General features: G+C 39.5%; 1 protein-coding gene across 1 annotated transcript; it reads right to left on the reverse strand.

Annotated features, from left to right (window-relative positions):
* Positions 1-8,288: 8,288 nt before the first annotated feature.
* On the reverse strand, positions 8,289-21,312 carry LOC139449624 (carbonyl reductase [NADPH] 1-like). Its single transcript, XM_071231100.1, has 8 exons — positions 21,178-21,312; positions 18,781-18,862; positions 16,856-17,034; positions 15,384-15,496; positions 13,032-13,160; positions 12,464-12,605; positions 11,936-11,999; positions 8,289-10,689 (listed from the first exon to the last, which is right to left on the reverse strand). Exons 1-8 carry the CDS (start codon positions 21,202-21,204, stop codon positions 10,592-10,594), a joined length of 834 nt encoding a protein of 277 aa, XP_071087201.1. The 5' UTR covers positions 21,205-21,312; the 3' UTR covers positions 8,289-10,591.
* Between the last annotated feature and the right edge of the window lie 83 nt (positions 21,313-21,395).

The raw sequence follows: 21,395 nt of genomic DNA on the forward strand, positions 1-21,395 counted from the left end.
TTCATACAAAGAACCTCTTTGGAAAATTCTACATAATTATAAAAACAAACTAATAAGTTAGTTATATTCTGTTTGAAATGTCCCAGCTTGTTTTTCTATATTTTTGATGAAGTAATATGAATTATGACTAAGTAATTTTTTTCTCTGTTTGTACAATTGCCCTAGATAATCCTGCCGTAATATAACTTATATCACCCAATAGGGGCAAGGTTATCGGTGCAATTATTTTCAGACATCCTCACTGAGCATTATATTTTTGCTTCTTCCTGATTGGGGAGTTCGTTACAATTGGTCATTTGTTTTCATTGTTTGCGAAGAGGTCAATAGCAACGTGACACCATATGAACGCATTGTCACAAATAACGGACGATAACGTCATCAATTGTTCTTGACGTCACAGACGATTGGTATAACGTCCTCTCGACAATTCTGCCGATGTTTGAGATAAATAGAAATTACTACAAAGTGTCTGTCAGATACTATTTATTTTACAACGAGTTATTTGAAAACGCATCGAAAGCCACCGTTGCACTATGAAAAACTTTGATAAAAAACATGGTAAAGTCCATTTTGACCAAGTTTTTGATAGTGTAACATGACCAAGTTTTTGAGGGACTTTGATGGAATATATATATCGATCCTATTTCTCGTCAAACTTTGATCATAGTTTGATGACGTCGATTTAATTAGGCCAATCAGAATGCAAGGAACATTTACCCCTTTTCAACCGTAAGTGCATAGAGTCAAGTCAAAATGAGCCAACTACAATCTGACAATCGTACAGTTATTTATTTTTATTCTATCCAATATAAACAAGAGAATAAATTGGTAAAATGCAGATAGCTACCGTAGTCGTTGAGCGTGATTTTACGTCAGCCATAGCGTCACACAGGACGGAAATGTTTTAATTTCTGTTGATTTACATGATCATTGTCGTGTGTATACTTTTAATTCCATAATTGGTGCTACGATACTCTTCCCATGAATAATCTCAAACGCGTGAGCCAATATATGCAATAATTAGACGAATGAATCTCTCAAAATCGGAGAAAATGCTACACAGTGTAAAATCTGAATTTTGCTTTGTTTACATTTCAATCAAGTACAGTTTTCCGAGCACATTGTTCGTTTCCACACCTAATTTATTTCTCTTAATTTCATCTAGATAATTTGTATTGGTGACAGACCGCCTCCGTGGTCTAGTGGTAGAGCGTCCGCACGGAGAGCGGAAGGTCCGGGGCCGCGTCATACCAAAAGACGTTAAAAGATGGTACTTGTTGTTTCCCTGTCCGGCATTAAGGGACTAAACAAGGACTGGTCGGCTCGGAGTCAGTATACTGGGTCTGAGTGGGGTATTCATGTCAAACTGCAGCATTGTATCTCAGTGGAGTAGCACTATAAAACGGCATTAGTCCGGACTAACACAAGCAGCCACACACACACACACACACACACACACACACACACACACACACACACACACACACACACACACATAACAACAACAAAAAAACAAACGTGCATGCACCTCCTGCACACATCCAGAGCAGCTACGCGTAGTTCATCGGCAGTTGTAGGGACTGGGCGCACATTGTGCAGACGCCTTTGAACCTCATCCACGGTAGAACACGGATGTTGTGTTGCTGCAGAAAGGCCATGGTAGCTCTGGCAACATGGGGACGAGCGTTGTCCTGCTGGAAAATGTGTTGTTGATGTTCTGCAAAAAATGGAACAACGTTGGGTCTGATCACTGACACCGTGTCCCCGACCTTGACCAACATTCAGAAAGCACATGGGTCCAAGTCTCGCATTAAGTCAAATCCCTGTCCATATCATGACGCAAGGTCCACCTCATGGAACCCTTTCCATGCATGATACCCACATATTTATTGAAATGGTGCGTTTTGGCGATTCGTTTTTTATGTTGCGTGTTTACTCGGGGCTTCCAAAATGCAACTAAAAAATATTGATCACACCATCAGGCTTCACTACATGCTAAAACTCGTATCAATTTATGGTTCCGTGTTTGTTACCTATTTGCTTAAAACCACTTGCGTTTCTTTTGCGTGTGAGTATATATATAGACATTGAATCCCTGAACATACTGACATTCTGCATAAACTGGAATTCTGCGCATACTGGAATCCTGCATATTCTGGAACCGTGCACATGTTGAGTAAAGTATAATCATAGATTGCCCTGGAAAGCTCCACAACAGGCAGACAGACAAGTACTAGGTTCCGGGGACCTATTCTGTCCCAGCTCCATTCAAGGATCATCATCGTAGGGGAATCAGTTATCAAAACCATGAAGCCATGCCCTCACCGCATTGATGACGATGTCCTCTCTTGATTTCTCTATCCTGGATGAAGGTCATCACGGTGACCCCGACCTTGGACATTCAGTAACCCCGTGTTTTGGAATCCATGGTTCTTGTGTTTACCCGCTTGACAACACTGCATATAGAAGAAGACAACTGACAGTACAGCCATAACAACACTATTGTGGGAGTTGTGAAATCACATCAGATCTTAAAAGATTTCATCTCCGTGTCATAAAAATCGGCATGGTGTGAACATGTCCTACGTTCCAAAGCAGTCTATTTGAGTTATCGGTGATCACTTGTTTGCATACATAGGTGTGTCATTATGTGCTAAGATTCTATAGGAGTGAGATAATCTTGACTGCGATGTTAAACCCCATGTCACCCCTCCTCATATTATTCTCTGACTTACTCAACAAACTTCTGCATGATCTTCTACAGACCATCCATTGTCAGGTTTGGGTCCTTGAAACGACCTTGAACAGCGGGAGAACATTTTGTGATGGCAGACTGACATGACATGCTGGAAACGTTCACAACCCTGCCAAACAAAAACTGACTTTGGTGCATCTTGATGTGCTGACCCTTGTTTGTTGTTTAACGCCGCACTTGGCAATATTCCCAGCGAGTCTGACCACCTGATCCCGTTAGTCGCCTCTTACGACATGCATGGTCGCCTTTTACAGCAAGCATTGGTTGCTGAAGACCGATTCTAGCCCGGATCTTCACAGGTCAGGGGATACTTGAAGCCACGTGTGGTGTCATCCAATATGTTACCTGTAGTTTTACCTGTAGTACTGGATCAAGTATATGTGAATCTGGTCAGCTTACATCTTGCCAAACATAAGCAAGACATATTGCTCACGGTATATTGGCAATACATCAGGTATAAAGTCTAACGCTTGCAGTAGGTACATGATGGAGGAAATATTAAGACGGTAGTTTTACAGTATTGCAGGGAAATTAATAACCACTTTTCATATTTCAGTTATCATGAAAAACATTTTTTATTGAATAATTATAAGGTCAATTTCATTCGTTTGAACTGATAATCATTCACTGCAAAACAATTATTTAAGTAACATGACTCAAATCAAAGACATAACACAGATACATCTTACTGTATGACTTTATATTTAACATTTTCTCCTGTATCCTCCCGCATCAGAGATACCATCACAATAACAAGATATTATACCTTGTATGCTATTCAGCATCACAATAACAAGATGTTTTACCTTGAACGCTCTTCCATCGTCATTATAACAAGATATTACACCTTGAAGGCTATTTCAGCATCACAATAACAAGATGTTATACCTTGTACGCTCTTCCATCGTCACATAACCAGATGTTATACCTTGAACGCTCTTCCATCGTCATTATAACAAGATATTACACCTTGAAGGCTATTTCAGCATCACAATAACAAGATGTCATACCTTGAACGCTCTTCCATCGTCAAAATAACAAGATATTATGCCTTGAAGGCTATTTCGGCATCACAATAACCAGATATCATACGTTGTACGCGCTTCCATCGTCATTATGACAAGATATTACCCCTTGAGGGCTATTTCAGCATCACAATAACCAGATGTCATACATTGTACGCTCTTCCATCGTCATTATGACAAGATATTACCCCTTGAAGGCTATTTCAGCATCACAATAACCAGATGTCATACATTGTACGCACTTCCATCGTCATAATAACAAGATATTATGCCTTGAAGGCTATTTCAGCATCACAATAACCAGATATCATACGTTGTACGCTCTTCCATCGTCATTATGACAAGATATTACCCCTTGAGGGCTATTTCAGCATCACAATAACAAGATGTCATACATTGTACGCACTTCCATCGTCATAATAACAAGATATTATGCCTTGAAGGCTATTTCGGCATCACAATAACCAGATATCAAACGTTGTACGCTCTTCCATCGTCATTATGACAAGATATTACCCCTTGAGGGCTATTTCAGCATCACAATAACCAGATGTCATACATTGTACGCTCTTCCATCGTCATTATGACAAGATATTACCCCTTGAGGGCTATTTCAGCATCACAATAACCAGATGTCATACATTGTACGCTCGTCTATCGTCATAATAACAAGATATTATGCCTTGAAGGCTATTTCAGCATCACAATATACCTTGTACGCTACTCCATCGTCATACATCCCGAGCTGTGTGGGTGGAGGTAGACAACTGAATTCAAATATTGGCAAAAGCCTAGTATAAGCTCAAATTGATGTCTGAAACCCCATAAACGTTGAAACATGGAATACCTAAGGGAGGCAACTATGCAAAAATGCAGAGGGGAAATCTGGGAACACACCAGAGTAGAACCTTCTTTAGCCTGTGTGAGCTATATCAGTAAAAGTACTAGCTAGGTCTCACATACTATATGCCATGTGCCCTTGCTAACCAGTTAACTAGGGAGGTCGAAACTGGAGCCACAAGGTTTACCTGAACTTTCCTGGAATATCATACAACATGGTCAAAAAAGCAATCAGTTCAAAAGTCCACTTCAGACACATTTTGTAACATTTTCACAACTCAACTGTACATCATTCCACAATTAAGATTCACTATGAATCTCACCGCGTGCTCACATAAACACAGCTAGTACAGTTTATAGTCTGTACTTAATAGTTATACACGTTCCTGTATTTCTTTCCAGATCAATATTATACGTACATGATTTCTACTGCAGAGAAATAATGCATAAAAAAGGGCGCCATGTCTCGCGGATTGTTCATAAGGCACATGGAACGTTGTTAGTTTATGCGCCCCTTATACACTTGAGGTAGCACACCAACAAATAAGAAACAGCATTTAAGTAGAATTATTTAAACAAAATGTTTACTGCATTGATATAAAAATACCAAAACGACTGGACCCAAGGGAGTATAAATCATACTGAATACCCAAAGAACACTAAACTGACTGCCAAAAGAAATTTTACCACTATAAAATAAAATTACAAAAATGCCAAAACACAAGCTCAAACAAAATCAATGACAAAACGCATTGTCCAAATACAACAATGCTCTATTTAAAAACTGATGCACACTCACGGTTTGTTTTTACTAATTCCAACATTAGCATTTAGATTTTCATACCATTATTATTATAAATAATGTTATGGCTTTGTAGAAATAACGTGACCAATAAAGAACTTCGTCTTACATGTACATTATTGCAATGTTAACATATGTCTGAAATTAAGAAAATGAAGAAACTATTTTCAAAAGATATCATGTTAATAATTTATTCCCAATTTGCTTTCCAGGGGCACTAAGTCTGGAATCCTACAGATAGATAAATCTGTGAGAATAGAAATGATACTAGTAGGAAAAGAATTGGAGTGATTATTTACAATTAAAGGAAATATTTTTTGCCTTTTAAAATAACATTATTTCTCAAATTTATAAACGTCGTTTTAACATTTTTTCACTTTTACAATACTTGATGGAAACGCAAACGTAATACGCCATTGCGTTACTTATTATAACATATGGACTTATAAATGCTCCTGATATTAATCACTGAATTGTCTGATCCAGACAGACCGCCGTCATATAGCTGGAATATTGCTGAGTGTGGCGTTAAACAACAAACCAAAACCCTTTCTGTTACTGGTTATAATCGATCCACTCATCCAGTGCAGTATACCTCCCAATAACTATATACATTTAACATCCAAAACTGGCTTCCACAGGGGATATGCTTTGCAAAGATAATTCAACCTATGGAAGGAATGTTGAGAATTTCCCACTGTTCACTTAAACATAGTAACCATACAGATGTAGGTGAATTTAAAACAGAACAGAATAATAAAGCATTTTTGTATAATAAAAGACCATTTTTTTCAAAACATTTATTTAACTTTACATTAAAGTACTAGCTTCTGATTGGTTAAGGAGCAGCAACGGCTCGGGATACTTTGGCTCACACACGGTACATAACACCATATTAGGTCTTCAGCAACCCATACTTGCCGTAAAATGTGACAATGATGGTCGTAAGAGGCGACTAACGGGATCGGTTGGTCAGGCTCGCTGACTTGGTTGATGCATGTCATCGATCCCAACTGCGTGGAACGAAGCTCATGATATCAATCACATGGTTTCTGTTCCAGACTCGATTATTTACAGACCGCCGTTATATAGCTGGAATATTGCTGAGTGCGGCGTGAAACAACAAAGAACCAACCTCGAGATCGGTTGACAACTTATAGTGCAGCAAAAGCCCAGTGTGCAGTTTTCTTTAAATTGACAGCAAAATGGTCAACTATACTTGTTGGTAATCAATTAATCACAACTGCTGGAGGAATGTACTGTTCAGGACGCTGGAGAGTGACACATAGCGCTTCCTCCTGCCGTTGTGCCCCTTTGTGCAAGATGTCAACTTGTACACATAACAACATGATAGGTTCTAAAACAACTTTTTCCCCAGTGATAGGAATATTGTTCGGTACAGGGTACTCATTAGTGAGTACCGTATTGACATGGAATAGACTATTTCCGATTTTTATTTCTTTTGCAATTTATCGTTCTCATTTGGAGCCAAGCGGACTGTAGGCGGAAGAGTACTAGTCGAAAGCCCAGAAGTGGCTGACGTGTCACCACCACCCATGAAAACGATATCCTCCTCCTGAGGAATCATCAGCTGCGAGAGTCATCCATGTCAGTAGCTGGACAGTGTCCGGATGACTGTGTCGGTATAATATCAGAGCTGACCACTACGTTGTGTAACGCTGACACCGGAACACCGACATCGATGGGCTCGAACACTGCGACGCTGGTAGAACAGAAACTAGCAAAGAGTCAAAGCCACAGGAGGGAGCAGATTCCAGCTTTTCTTAGCAGATAGAAGAATCTGTGTTTACCGCCGACGAGAACGAGTTTCATGTTGTTGCTTTTAAGATGTCGAACCGATTGGAAGTGGCGGCATCTGTAGTGAGTGAGTGAGATGGATCACCTTGACCACCAAATTTGTGCAGGTTCATGTCCCCATTGTTACAAGGATCAGTTAGCACAGGCCCTCCGACACGAATGGTGTCTAATTTAATTTCTTGTGATCTGACGTCTACATCTTCAGCCCGTTGATGGGGCGTGGATCGATGACCCGGTATTGACGGATTAAAGGGAGTTTCAAGTGATGTTTTCATCACCGATAGCTGATCGATTACTGAACAACTGACCTCATCCTCCAAACTGTGCTTGTTGTTTAACGCTGCACTCAGCAATATTCCAGCTGCATGACAGCGGTCTGTAAATAATCGAGTCTAGACCAGACAATCATGTGAATGACATCATTAGCATCGAACCACGCAATTGGGACCGATGGCATCCATCAAACAAGTCAGCAAGACTGACCATCCGATCCGGTAAGTTGCCCCTTGACAGGCAGTAAGGGTAAATGATTCTTAATAGGCATTCACATCAAAGTCAACACTTTTTAAGCCATATCACAGGGGGACAAGAATGCTTAAATCTGGTTGGTCAAAATCAGGTTTCTACTTGACATATGTATTTATGATTGTCAAACATGATTTAATGTGTTGGTGCAAATAGACCTTCTTCCTGGACCAACACCATACCAACATACCAACACCAACCATACCACCTGCAAACTCATTGTGAGTGAGTATGCTTTTACGCCGCTTGTAGCAATATTCCAGCAATCTCAGGGCAGGGAACACCAGACATTGGCTTCACACATTGTACCCATGTGGTCTTTGAGGTGACTAGGAAACACTTTAGCCACAAGGCTTCCCCACTACCTCCAACCTGATTGTGTGCCATCTTTGGCATCAGGATACAGCTGCAATATTGCTGGCCATGTGCTCATGCACTGGTTTGCATTGAAGACTTTATAAGCAATAAGCTGAGAAACCAAAAAGGATACAATTTTATCAGTTTCTTTAATGTAAAAACTGGCAGCAACAGCAAAATGTACAAAGTTATTGTATAGAACAAATACACCAATCAAACAAATCTTCACAACTGATCAACCCAAGAACCTTTGATGAACTTATTTTTTTAACATTGCATCAGGTTGTAAAAACATGCAAAAATATTGTACATAACAATTACAGCTATCAACTTAATGAACATACTTGTACAAATGATGAAAACTAGAGCATCATGTCCATAATAGATCTCACACTAGGAGACCATCCATTTGCTATCCTGGGGGCGGGGGTGGATTTTGTATGGAGACTGGATATTTTCTCCACTCAAGCTGCAAAACCAGATACTGTATTCGATGTAATAAGCACCCAGGGCCCACTCAAAATTAGCAATAGGGGGCTCTTATTAGAATATTACTTTGGTGAAAAAAAAACAGAGTTGAAGATAAATTTTGTGGTTTATGCTGACAGCCTGAAATGTTTATATACGACAGATATATTTTTCCAGAATGTAACTGGCCATAATTAAGGGTGCATGTAACACACGAGTGTGTATTATACGCAAATAAATAAGTCTTATGTACATTGATCAATCGGAAGGGGTGCTAAATGAGATTGTTCACTAGCCAATAAATTAGCAAATATCGGCATGGGCGCTTATTAGAGCGGGGGCGTTTATTACGTCGAATACGGTATAATGAAAACTATGAGCCAAAATGTATTTCGTTTAAGAACACCTTGCAATATAATTCTGCAGACTTCTTCGTTTGGCAACAATCTGAAGCATAATGTTTTAAAACCTTTTCTTTGACAATTACATGTTTGGATAAAATCCTTGCCCAACTCCCTAAACCCAGAATATTTAAGGTTGAACCCTTATGTCATGGACCTCTACAATGAAGTATATGAGCCAACTTAATAAAGTGATTACAATTTCATTCAGTCTGTATCCATCTGTAAACTTTCTGTGGCAAGTGTCTGGCATAAAACTGTACTGTCAAGAAGGTATTTATCAACCATTAGTGATACCATATTCTACCCAATAAACATCCCAACAAGTGATGGTCCAGTCACTGATAATAGTTTATGATTGATTTGATTACCAAAGAGATGTAATCACTGAATGTCCATCAGTGATGGAAATTCATTATAGATGCTATGGATAAGGACACTTATAAAGAAAGGTTTCAGTACTCCTTGATAAATGCTTAAAAACACAACCATCATTAACATCAATCGTACCTTAAACAACAAGATTCTAAAAAATCGATTCAAATGTATTGTACCATAAGCAGAACCTACTGTTGTTGATGATTTGATAGGTTGGAACAAACTGTCAATGACAAATGGGCAATGAAAAAATCCCAACCACCTGCTTGCACAACCTTAGCTCATCTTACCGTACTTACCCATCAAGTTCAAATGTCAGTCTGAGTCTTGAAGTTATCATTACATGTTTAAGGTAATCATTATTTAAAACGAATAGACTTTTAATTGTTTGTTTTGCTAAACACTCAGACAGCTTCTCATCTGTTTCAAATTCTGCAAATCTGCATAGTGTAAACGATCAAAAGGAAAATAGATAAGAAAGAATGAAAGAAACAAGAATAAAGAATTGAAATCACAAGGGACTTGGTTAATACAAAACTGAAGGTCATCTTTTCACCAGAGTATTGCAAGAATAGAATTAAGACTTTTGAAATGCACATTGTTGGAATCCTTATAAGCATTACTCTGGCCTTGACATGTACTGACGGGTAAGAGAGTAAGAGGCCTGTCCACAATCTGCCTCCAGCATCAGGTTGTCACTGACCACAACGCCGTGGCACGGGACCACTTTAGACTACACTGCAGGACAAAAGAAAGTATACACCAGGTCATGCCATTTTAACTTTATGTAAAATAGTAATATGTTTCAAGACAAAAACACCAAAATAAAATGCCAGGCAAAAGAATGTGTACATCCATGTTTGATGGTGGCTAAACGCGAAAAAACAAACAAGACATGGTAATTTGGTATTGATTATCTGACATGGGTATCACAGTTTGTGTTTTGGATCTGTTTTGACGACTGTTTTACTTGATGCTTGTAATTGCTTACTCAAATCTAATTTTCAAGTGTATACTTCGTTTAGTTATTTGTTGATGTAACATGACTACATTCTCTGAGAGAGGGCTACTATCGGCAAACTTTTCACCCTGCCTATGTGAGACCTGGATATACTGCATATACTGGAACTCTGCATATACTGGAACTCTGCATATACTAGATCCCTGCATATAGCAGTGTATACTGGATCTGTGCGCATGTTTAGTAAGGTATAATCATAGATTATCCCCAGTTCTGGATGGTTCTGTCCGAGACGAAGTTGCCTTTTGGTGACGTTGTGTTGGGGGGAAGGAGAGCCAGATATACCAGGGTGTCTGCACCTGCAACAAATATCAAATGATTGAGTATTTAATCAGTTTTAAGTTCTGTTTATCACTGACACTGAGAGTTCACAATCCTTATACTCTCAATGCAATTACATCTTTTACGCCGATACGATTAGATGATCTATAGGTCAGGTGAACTCGACTCGGAGCAATCATTGACCGTCTTGTCTAGATGAAATATGCGTGGGTTTTTGCAGCAAACAGACTTCAGCTTTCTAAAATTATTCTGCTTCATTTTTTTACCACCTCGACAAAAGAAAATCCTCAGAGATCACAAATATTCCTTCGATGGTTCTTCTTATCGGTGTAGATGCCCAGGTGTTCAGAAGCAACAGTGTTTAAAATACTCACAACAATATACTGGTGCTGCCCTAATCATCTCGAAATAGTTGCTTCTGCTTGTTTTTAAGATACAAAAATCAGATATAGTCTAAATGTCTCGTTCACTCGTACCAAGAATTTAGCAGCGTCAACACTGATTGGCTGATTCACCTGATGTGACCCATGGAGATCTTCATGCAGAGAGGTATGATACAGGAGGAACAGATCTGACTTCACTGAGATGAGCATTGAGTCACAAGGGAGTGTGTTATTAGCATTGGTAGACAAAATCTGCAATTCCCAATCCAGTTGCCTCTGACTTGATATTAAGCATTGAAACCTTTCTGCCCTTGGAACCTACAGTGCCCAAACTCCACACAGGCAGGCGGCCAAGTACTTAGTTTGTGGGACCTATTCTGACCCAGCTCCACACCACTTGGACCCAATGATGCCCCCGGGAAGATAAGTATGGGTAAAAAGGCCTAAGCTGCTCTGATTCCATAAGAGATGAACACAAGGAAGCCAAAGACATGGCATAGAAACTGGCAGTCACACTTGGATAGAAAAACAAACTACATCACAGCCAATCTCTGTTTGTCTTATTACTTGGTTACCCGTGATATTACGGGGTAGAATAGGTCTTCAGCAACCCAAGCTTGCCGTAAAAATTGACTATGCTAGTCGTAAGAGGCAACCAACAGGATCAGGTGGTCAGGCTCAACTTGGTTGATGCATGTCATCATATACCAATTGCGTAGATAAATGCTCATGATGTCAATAAGAGGAGTGTCTGGTCCACACTCGATTATTTACATACCGCTGTCTTATTGCTGGAATATTGCTGAGTGCGGCATTAAACAAGAAACAAACAAAGAAATATTAGTTTTTGTTTCTGAATATGTCTTGCAAAACTGCTCACCTTCATCGATGGTCTTTGTGCCTTTGTGACTTGACATGTCTGTTGCCACATAGCCCGGGCAGCACTGAAGGAACATATCATCATCATCATCATAATCATAATCATAATCCTCCTCCTCCTCCTCATCATCATCATCAGGAAACAATATAGAAATCAAACAATTTTGAATCACTGACAGATAACTTGTTATTATTTTACAGTAGTTGCAAAATTTAGTAAATATCATCATCATCATCATCAGGAAACAATATAGAAATCAAACAATTTTGAAATCACTGACAGATAACTTGTTATTATTTTACAGTAGTTGCAAAAGTTAGTAAATATCAAAAGACACTTATGACAACACTCCAGCTTCCAATCTTACACCTCTGAAGTACATGAACTAACTGTGTTGCTAAGATTGCTTTATTCTTGGCTTATTGGTTGTTTTCCAACTGCAGGGTATTTTCTCAGCATATGTCTATGATCCAGAGGATAAACAACTTGGTCGCAAGGGAGTCACTTATGAAAAATCTGTGCCCTCACCGCGTTGATGACGATGTCCTCTCTTAAGTCCTTCCTGATTTCTCTATCTTGGATGAAGGACATGACAGTGACCCCGATCTTGGACGTCCCGTACGCTGTGTTGGGGAAGCCCTGGTCCTGGTGATTACCTGCCTTGGCAGCACTGGAAATACAAAACATAGTCCCAAAAAAAACAATGTTGTTGTTTAGAGTTGTGAATGAAGTTCCCCTGATATCATCATAGAGAATAGTACTAAATATGTACGGCTGAGAAGATCCTGAACCTGACTATGAGTGAGTGAGTGAGTTGGGTTTAACGCCGCTTTTAACATTATTCCAGTTATATTGTGGCCTGTCACCTTAATGTGGGAGGAAAACCCGAAGTGATGCAGCTCTCAGACCGTTTACCACTTCGGTGAAACCCATGAGCATGGGCATGGTGCTGATGCACCTAGAAACATAATCAGGATTCGAACCCACAATCATAGGTTTCATGCGTGCCCAAGGGACGCAACTCTAAGACGACTGGGCCAACCGTGCCCCCTTTTTATATATCAGATGAATGTATGAATATTATTCTCTGACTTACTCAACAAACTCCTGCATGATCTTCTCCAGACCATCCATTGTCAGACTGGGGTCCTTAAAGCGACCTTGAACAGCTGGAGAACATTTCGTGATGGCAAACTGAGACACCAAGCTTGAGACGTTCACAACCCTGCCAAAGCAATACAATGGACAACATTCACTATACAATTGCCATATATTAGGATCTCTACATGAACCAATACGCCATGAGACATGATAATGGTCAGGGCTTCCTTGATTATTCAGTGTATCACATCTGCCGTTACGATCCACTCGCCACCATTGCTTGGTCTCAGTTGTGACGTCAATAACCAAGCACACAATTTCTCAATTTACTTATAATAGAATGGAGATATAATACTCTGGATACGTGAGGATGGGGTTGGGTGAGCATCAGTATTCCAATAGTACACCAAGTACCTTAACTTTCCCACAATGAAAATGTCCTGCCCAGCATGACCATCATATCCTAGATTCAGAACATTAGTTTGTTATGGAGCTAAGGGAGACAACTCTGATTAAAATCTGGTGAACAGGCTTAAATTGTTTGTTTGTTTGTTGTTTAACGCCCCAGTGAGCTTTATTCCAATATGTAGGTCAACCAGCATGCAAAGCGTGCATGATCCAGATCAAGGAGGTGACCATGGCTATGAGAGGTATGTATGAGTGAATTAACTTTTAGAGCTGGAGAACCTTTACTTCAGACACGTTTGCACTTAGGATTGAAAAAGGAAAGAGAAATGCATAGTGTGAGGTAGGATATGTTTAAAAATTGACATTTACTTAAAATAGCATACGTGTCAAGATTGTGAGGGGGCAAGCTCCCCAAATCCTTTGATATTTCAGTGAGGCTGCTAAAAAACTTTCCTAATGAAGGAGATTGTGCACATTCCTTAGCAATATGGAGCAAGGTATCCAGTATTTGGTATTCTAGCCAATTGTTATCTAACAAATAAAAAGCATTTATCAATTTCATATTGACTTTCATTCATATTTTATTTCTCATGAATGACCAGAATTGTTTCATTTTCTTTCAAGGGAAATTGCCCCATGGCTAATGGCAGTGTTTATTCTTTCGTTATCCATAATCTAGGGACCCCCCCACATAGCATTGGGGTTACGATCAGGACCCCTTTTGAACACGAATTTGCCATGTTTCTGTGAGTCAGAGTGTTGTATTTTATTATGCACAGGTGTGTAATGAGGCACACTGTTACATCTATACTGTATCATCATCTCATGACTAATGATCACATGAACAATCTTCACAGAGGAACCTATCATTTTGTTGTAACCATGGCAACCAAAAATCCTGAATGAGAAATGGCTTGATGTGTCATACTTGGCATGTGAGCTGGTTTGTTGTGTCGTACCTGTCATGTGAGGTGCTTTGTTGTGTCGTACCTGTCATGTGAGCTGGTTTGTTGTGTCGTACCTGGTATGTGAGCTGGTTTGTTGTGTCGTACCTGTCATGTGAGGTGGTTTGTTGTGTCATAGCTGTCATGTGAGCTGGTTTGTTGTGTTGTACCTGGCGTGTGAGCTGGTTTGTTGTGTCATACCTGGCTTGTGGGCTGGTTTGTTGTGTCGTACCTGGCGTGTGAGCCGGTTTGTTGTGTCGTGCCTGGTGTGAGCCGGTTTGTTGTGTCATACCTGTCATGTGAGCTGGTTTGTTGTGTAGTACCTGTCATATGAGCTGGTTTGTTGTGTCGTACCTGGCGTGTGAGCTGGTTTGTTGTGTCATATCTGCCGTGTGAGCTGGTTCGTTGTGTCATACCCTTCATGTGAGCTGGTTTGTTGTGTCGTTCCTGTCATGTGAGCTGGTTTGTTGTCATACCTGTCATGTGAACTGGTTTGTTGTGTCGTACCTGTCATGTGAGCTGGTTTGTTGTGTCGTACCTGTCATGTGAGCTGGTTTGTTGTGTCGTACCTGTCATGTGAGCTGGTTTGTTGTCGTACCTGTCATGTGAGCTGGTTTGTTGTGTCGTACCTGTCATGTGAGCTGGTTTGTTGTGTCATACCTGTCATGTGAGCTGGTTTGTTGTGTCATACCTGGGGTGTGAGCTGGTTTGTTGTCGTACCTGGCGTGTGAGCTGGTTTGTTGTGTCATACCTGGCGTGTGAGCTGGTTTGTTGTGTTGTACCTGACGTGTGAGCTGGTTTGTTGTGTTGTACCTGACGTGTGAGCTGGTTTGTTGTGTCATACCTGGCGTGTGAGCTGGTTTGTTGTCGTACCTGGCGTGTGAGCTGGTTTGTTGTGTCATACCTGGTGTGTGAGCTGGTTTGTTGTGTCATACCTGGTGTGTGAGCTGGTTTGTTGTGTTGTACCTGACGTGTGAGCTGGTTTGTTGTCGTACCTGGCGTGAGGTCGGAGCAGGGGGAACAGAACACGGCAAACATCCAGGGTGGCCCAGAAGTTTGTTTTACACGAAACTTCACCTTGCTCCGCGAAAGGGGCTGGATCGGCATTCTGAAATATCATAGACTGTTAGCCAGACAGATATGAGAAAAAATAGATTTGGGGAAAATCTTCTTCTTTAACACCCCACCCCCCCCACCCCAACCATGACATGACAGGCAGGTATTGATTTGATTATTTATAGTTTACACTCAATTATTGGAAAATGCTTTGATTTTTCAGGAACTGGCATTTGCCTATATTGTGACCTTGACCCTGAACAAGTTTGTTTCATCACGACTCCAAACTACATGAAGATTAAGGTTTGTTTAATTTCAATCATAAATGCTCAATATATCCATTGCCAAGTGCAGCTGGGTGGTGGTGCTAACTTGAGTTCGCCACTTAGTGTTGCCCTCTTATCAACCCTCAGTCTAAATCTAATAGAAATATCACTTCCCCATTTCCGCCCTTTTGTCAATCAATTTTTCTGTGTAAACTTTAGGTTAAATGATACTAATAATAATGAAACTTGTTATATTTTTTTACCCAATATATAGTAGAACACTGAAAAAATATTGCAATATGTATCTTTTGAAAAGCATATAAGTATCATGGTTTATTTAAGTTAATTCATTGAATTATTTAGTCACCTAAATTTGCGCTGAACAATGTGAAAATCAAAGAAGTAAAGTCTGAAGTGAAAATCATTAATGACTCATCCATCGTTTAAGATTATAGCTCAAATAAAAGAAATAATACAGATACATCTTATTGTATGACTTGATATCTACGTAAATATTTCCTATTTACATATTCAAGAATTCCTTTTAATATCCTGTAACCTCCTGTATTCTGCATCATATTTACAAGATGTTTCCAACTTGTACGTTATTCCAGGATCACAGTAATCAGATGTTATACCTTGTATGTTATTCCAGCATCACAGTAACCAGATGTTATACCTTGTATGCTATTTCAGCATCACAATAACCAGATGTTATACCTTAAAAATTGTATGCTATTCCAGCATCCCAGTAACCAGATGTTATACCTTGTATGCTATTTCAGCATCACAATAACCAGATGTTATACCTTAAAAATTGTATGCTATTCCAGCATCCCAGTAACCAGATGTTATACCTTGTATGCTATTTCAGCATCGCAGTAACCAGATGTTATACCTTGTATGCTATCCCAGCATCGCAGTAACCAGATGTTATACCTTGTATGTTATTCCAGGATCACAGTAATCAGATGTTATACCTTGTATGCTATTCCAGCATCACAATAACCAGATGTTTCCAACTTGTACGTTATTCCAGCATCACAGTAACCAGATGTTATACCTTGTATGCTATTCTAGGATCCCAGTAACCAGATGTTATACCTTGTATGCTATTCCAGCATCACAATAACCAGATGATATACCTTGTATGCTATTCCGGCATTGTTGACCAGGACATCCAATCCCCCGTAGGTGGCCTGTAGGAAAGACTTCAACTGATCTACACTTGACCGGTCGTTGATGTCCAGCTGATGGAACTTGGGCTGTAGGCCTTCCTTGTTTAGGTCAGCAACAGCTGCTTGGCCACGACCTTCATCCCGAGCTGTGAGTATTGTTAGAAAAATTAATTAAAATATGGCCAAATGAAACGTGAGTAACTGGCTTACACAGACGTAAACAGGCTGGGGTTGATATACCACTTTGAACAGTACTGCAGCTTGATTTGTGAGGAAGGTATAAAAGCGATGCAGATTTATCACTTTGGTAAAACACATGAAATAGGTATTGTGCAGACAAACCGAGGATCATAATCAGGGATTCAAACCAGATCCTGGCATGGCATAGCCCAACTCTCCATTGTTATTTACAGCACCTCAGACAACTGGTTTTAACTAGACTTAAATCTTGGAGCTTACTGGTATCAACATATATGCAATGTCTCAGTTACGTCTGCCTTGTGGCTCTCGAGTTGTTGATGTATGGCCATGACAGACGAGAAATGACACAAGCAGATAAGACGAGGAATGACACTAGCAGTGGAATGACACAAGCAGGTAAGACAAGGAATGACACTAGCAGTGGAATGACACAAGCAGATAAGACGAGGAATGACACTAGCAGTGGAATGACACATGCAGATACGACGAGGAATGACACTAGTAGTGGAATGACACATGCAGATAAGACGAGGAATAACACTAGCAGTGGAATGACACATGCAGATAAGACGAGGAATAACACTAGCAGATAAGACGAGGAATGACACTAGCAGTGGAATGACACATGCAGATAAGGCGAGGAATAACACTAGCAGATTAGACGAGGAATGACACTAGCAGTGGAATGACACATGCAGATAAGATGAGGAATGACACTAGCAGATAAGACGAGAAATAACACTAGCAGATAAGACTAGGAATAATACCAGCAGATAAGACGAGGAATAACACCACACAGCTACAGATAAGCAGCGTATTTGCGTAAAATTCCCCCAAAATATATTCAAAACCCAATTACTTTCAATCAACTTGCGTACAGAAACGCACGCATTAAATGAAAAACTCCAATGCATTAAAACAGCACTCGTAAATTCCCAATGTAGCTTTTTCAGCATGCATACAAAAAAGCTTATTTTTTCGAAACACAATTACGAGCTAATTTACTTTTCCTATTTACAACAGTTATGTACATCTAAAACATTATTTCATTTTTTTAATTCTTAAAATGTGCACTAATTTTGGGGAAACCCAATAGAGTGATGAATAGATGAGTGAACAAATATTTGTTACCCAATGAAAAATGTAATAACCCAATCAAAATAGAAACCCAAGAGTAAAAACTCTATTGCTCAAAAAGTTATCTGGAGCTCTGACACAAGCAGATATCATGAGGAATAACACTAGTAGATAAGATGAGGAATAACACTAGCAGATAAGATGAGGAATACCAGGAGCAGATAACATGAGGAATACCACTAGGAGATAAGATGAGGAACAACACTAGCAGATAAGATGTTGAATAACACTAGCAGATAAGATGTGGAAAAACACTGCAGATAAAATGAAGAATAACACCAGCAGATAAGACGAGGAATAACACTAGCAGATAAGCATGGAATAACATTAGCAGATAAGACTAAGAATAACACTAGCAGATAACACGAGGAATAACACCAGCAGATAAGACGGGGAATGACACTATCAGATAAGATGAGGAATGACACTAGCAGATAAGACGAGGAATAAAACTAGCAGATAAGACAAGGAATAACACTAGATGATAAGACGGGGAATAACACTAGCAGATAAGACAAGGAATAACACTAGCAGATAACATGTTAACTACTCACATGTGAGGAAAACATCGCCCTCGTAGCTCTTACACAACGCTCTGACGACAGCAAAGCCAATGCCCTTGTTGGACCCCGTCACCTGGAAGAGAAGTTCACCACCTTGGTTTCACATTCTATGACACTGAACCATTGTTATCTAAGCCACCCTGAAGATTCTTCTTAAAGCTGGTAATGATACAGAAGAATGGTCTGTCAGAAATAAGGTCATTATAAATCCAAGTTACTTCATACAGAATTCTATTGCAAACCATAATGTACCGTACATGACCGCGGATAAGCCGACCCCGTAGATAAGCTGAGGTGTTAACTTGACCATTGAAATACGAAAGAAAATGATATATGACCCGCAGATAAGCCGAACCAGGAAGTGAAAGGCAAAAAACACTGCGAAGTCGGACTGCAAGACATGTGCCGGTACTCGTAGATATTCAAAATATAAGAGGAAAACGTTGTAATTATATTGAAAAAGTCATTATTATTTCTAATAAAGATTTAACAAACCAGTCATCCACTTTCATAATGTGGGAAGGTGTTTCTCTTGGTTTTTTAAAATCTCATAATGATCGTTATATGTTGCCATCAACAACGAAGCGCCATTTTGTGAATCTGTGTATATAGAATTATGAACCCGTGAGAAAAAATATCAGCTAGAGCGAAGACTCGCAGTTTGAATTCAGCATCGTAAGCATGGCGTTTTCGTTTCAAACTCATGATGAGAATGTCAGTCAGTAAAAATATACCAGTATAAACAAATTAACAAAACATGGCTTCCCGGAGAAGGAGCCGCAAGCAGACGTAGACGGGTATACTACTATTCACATAGTTAACAACGCGTGGCGGTCTGACGTTGATTAATGAATAATTTGCATACTCGTATATGCAAGAGGCAGACGTATGGGTCTCAGTAGGAAGTGACAACATGGAGATGGTGGCTTGCGGTATATACAGTTTTACTTTTTACATGTAGATATATACATACAAAAGACACTATGTGCCAGGTCAGCACATAGTGGTAGTGGTTGTTGTCCAGGTGCCCCGGACCACCCAGCCTAACCCTAGCTAGGCTAAGGGTACCCTTTCTTTTCTCCTCTTCTTTTCAATCTCTCTGGACCAAGGCTTATATAGCCAAGGTCACCTGACATTTAGTAAGTAATAAATATAAATGTCAACAGTAATTCATCAGTAACATACTTGCACATCTCGTTCAGGATGGCAGACGGTCGATGTACACAAAAATGAGGATTAACAATTAGTATCAGCATCTTATAAATAACAGCAATTAAGTGTTTCAAGGCATATAGAGGTCATGGCTCCAGGGTAATGAGCCTTTGCAATTAAATGTTCTTCAGACATTGGGTGTCGTAAATCAGTAGCTATGACATAGTTTTAAATTATTTACAGGAATTGTTGTGAAAAATGTTTTAAATTAAATACCCAAATGTCAAGAAACAGCTGGGTAATTTTTGTTTTTATACCCTCTAAAACTTGAAGATGCCCAATAAAAATCACCCCCCTGGGTAAACTACCCAAATAACCAATAGCTTATCTCTAGCTCTGCCAGCACATCATATGGAGGTGTCCTCACATCGTCATGCAAACAGGTACGTATTGGAGTAAAAGATCTGATTTAAATGAAACTGTATTCTATATAATAGTTTATCATTCAGTCCCTGTAGCAAATATTGTCTACTCATGGACAAAACAAGCGTTGGCTGATGCCTTATCATGCAATTGATTGCTTTTACAAATCATGCTATTTTCTTTAAACAATTATATTTTTGGAGATACACAAACATACCACATTTTCTATGTAGAGCTATGTTACCTGTGAATTTGATGGCACTTCATTAAAATTTGAAACAAAAGATCAATCTACAAACACAAAATTTACCTGCCATCTTTGTGTTAGGGTAATACAAATTACATTGTTTTCAGTTGGCTGTAATAATTCCCAAACGATAACCAAACATTGTTTTACAGCAATGTATCTTAACATGAGAGGAATGGAAAGTGTGTATGTAGCACAGGTACTTCTGAAACCACTGGCTGAAACTATCAATAATACGATCAAGTATCTTCCAAAGTCATGACAGAATAATAAACCAAGTGTTTTTCGCATTCGTATAATTTAGTGACAATTTTCTTGAGAATTCGTTTCAGCTACCGTTCGACTTTTTACTTCACCCCACCATGAGCTTAAACTGTTCGTCCATATCTGTTACGCTAAACAAAATCCGCTATTACCATGACCTTTATCATTTATATACAGCTGCCCAGTTCCTCCTAAACCTAGCTCCATTCAATGTAGCATGACGCGATGAGGTGGAGTTTAAATCTGGAAGCTAAATGCTACATTTCGAATTGATTGCTGTTATGAAAGTGATCTGTACTTACTACTGCAACCTTTCTGCTACTTGCCATAGTCGGAGTTGAGTTGTGGATACCTACCACTTACGCAAATATACAGACACGGATATGCACTGTCGCTGTCCACGCCTCGGTTTCTGAGAATGAATGATTGAAAAGTGGGATTGTGGGATCCGGGTTTATGTAACGCATATAGACTTGAAGCAGGGCGTTTAGACGTTAGTCTCATTTTTCAAATATCTCAA

This window comes from Haliotis cracherodii, unplaced genomic scaffold (assembly GCF_022045235.1).
Source record: "Haliotis cracherodii isolate W230 unplaced genomic scaffold, xgHalCrac1.p SCAF_8, whole genome shotgun sequence".
Taxonomy (NCBI): Eukaryota; Metazoa; Mollusca; class Gastropoda; order Lepetellida; family Haliotidae; genus Haliotis; species Haliotis cracherodii.

Bases quoted from the DNA above. Each gene is read 5' to 3' on its own strand.
- LOC139449624 (XM_071231100.1), bottom strand. From the start codon at position 21,204: ATGGCAAGTAGCAGAAAGGTTGCAGTA. The intron at 15,497-16,855 runs GTATATCATCTG...ATGATATTTCAG, and splicing joins ATGCCGGAATAGCATACAAG to AATGCCGATCCAGCCCCTTT. The intron at 12,606-13,031 runs GTAAGTCAGAGA...TTGTATTTCCAG, and splicing joins ATCATGCAGGAGTTTGTTGA to TGCTGCCAAGGCAGGTAATC.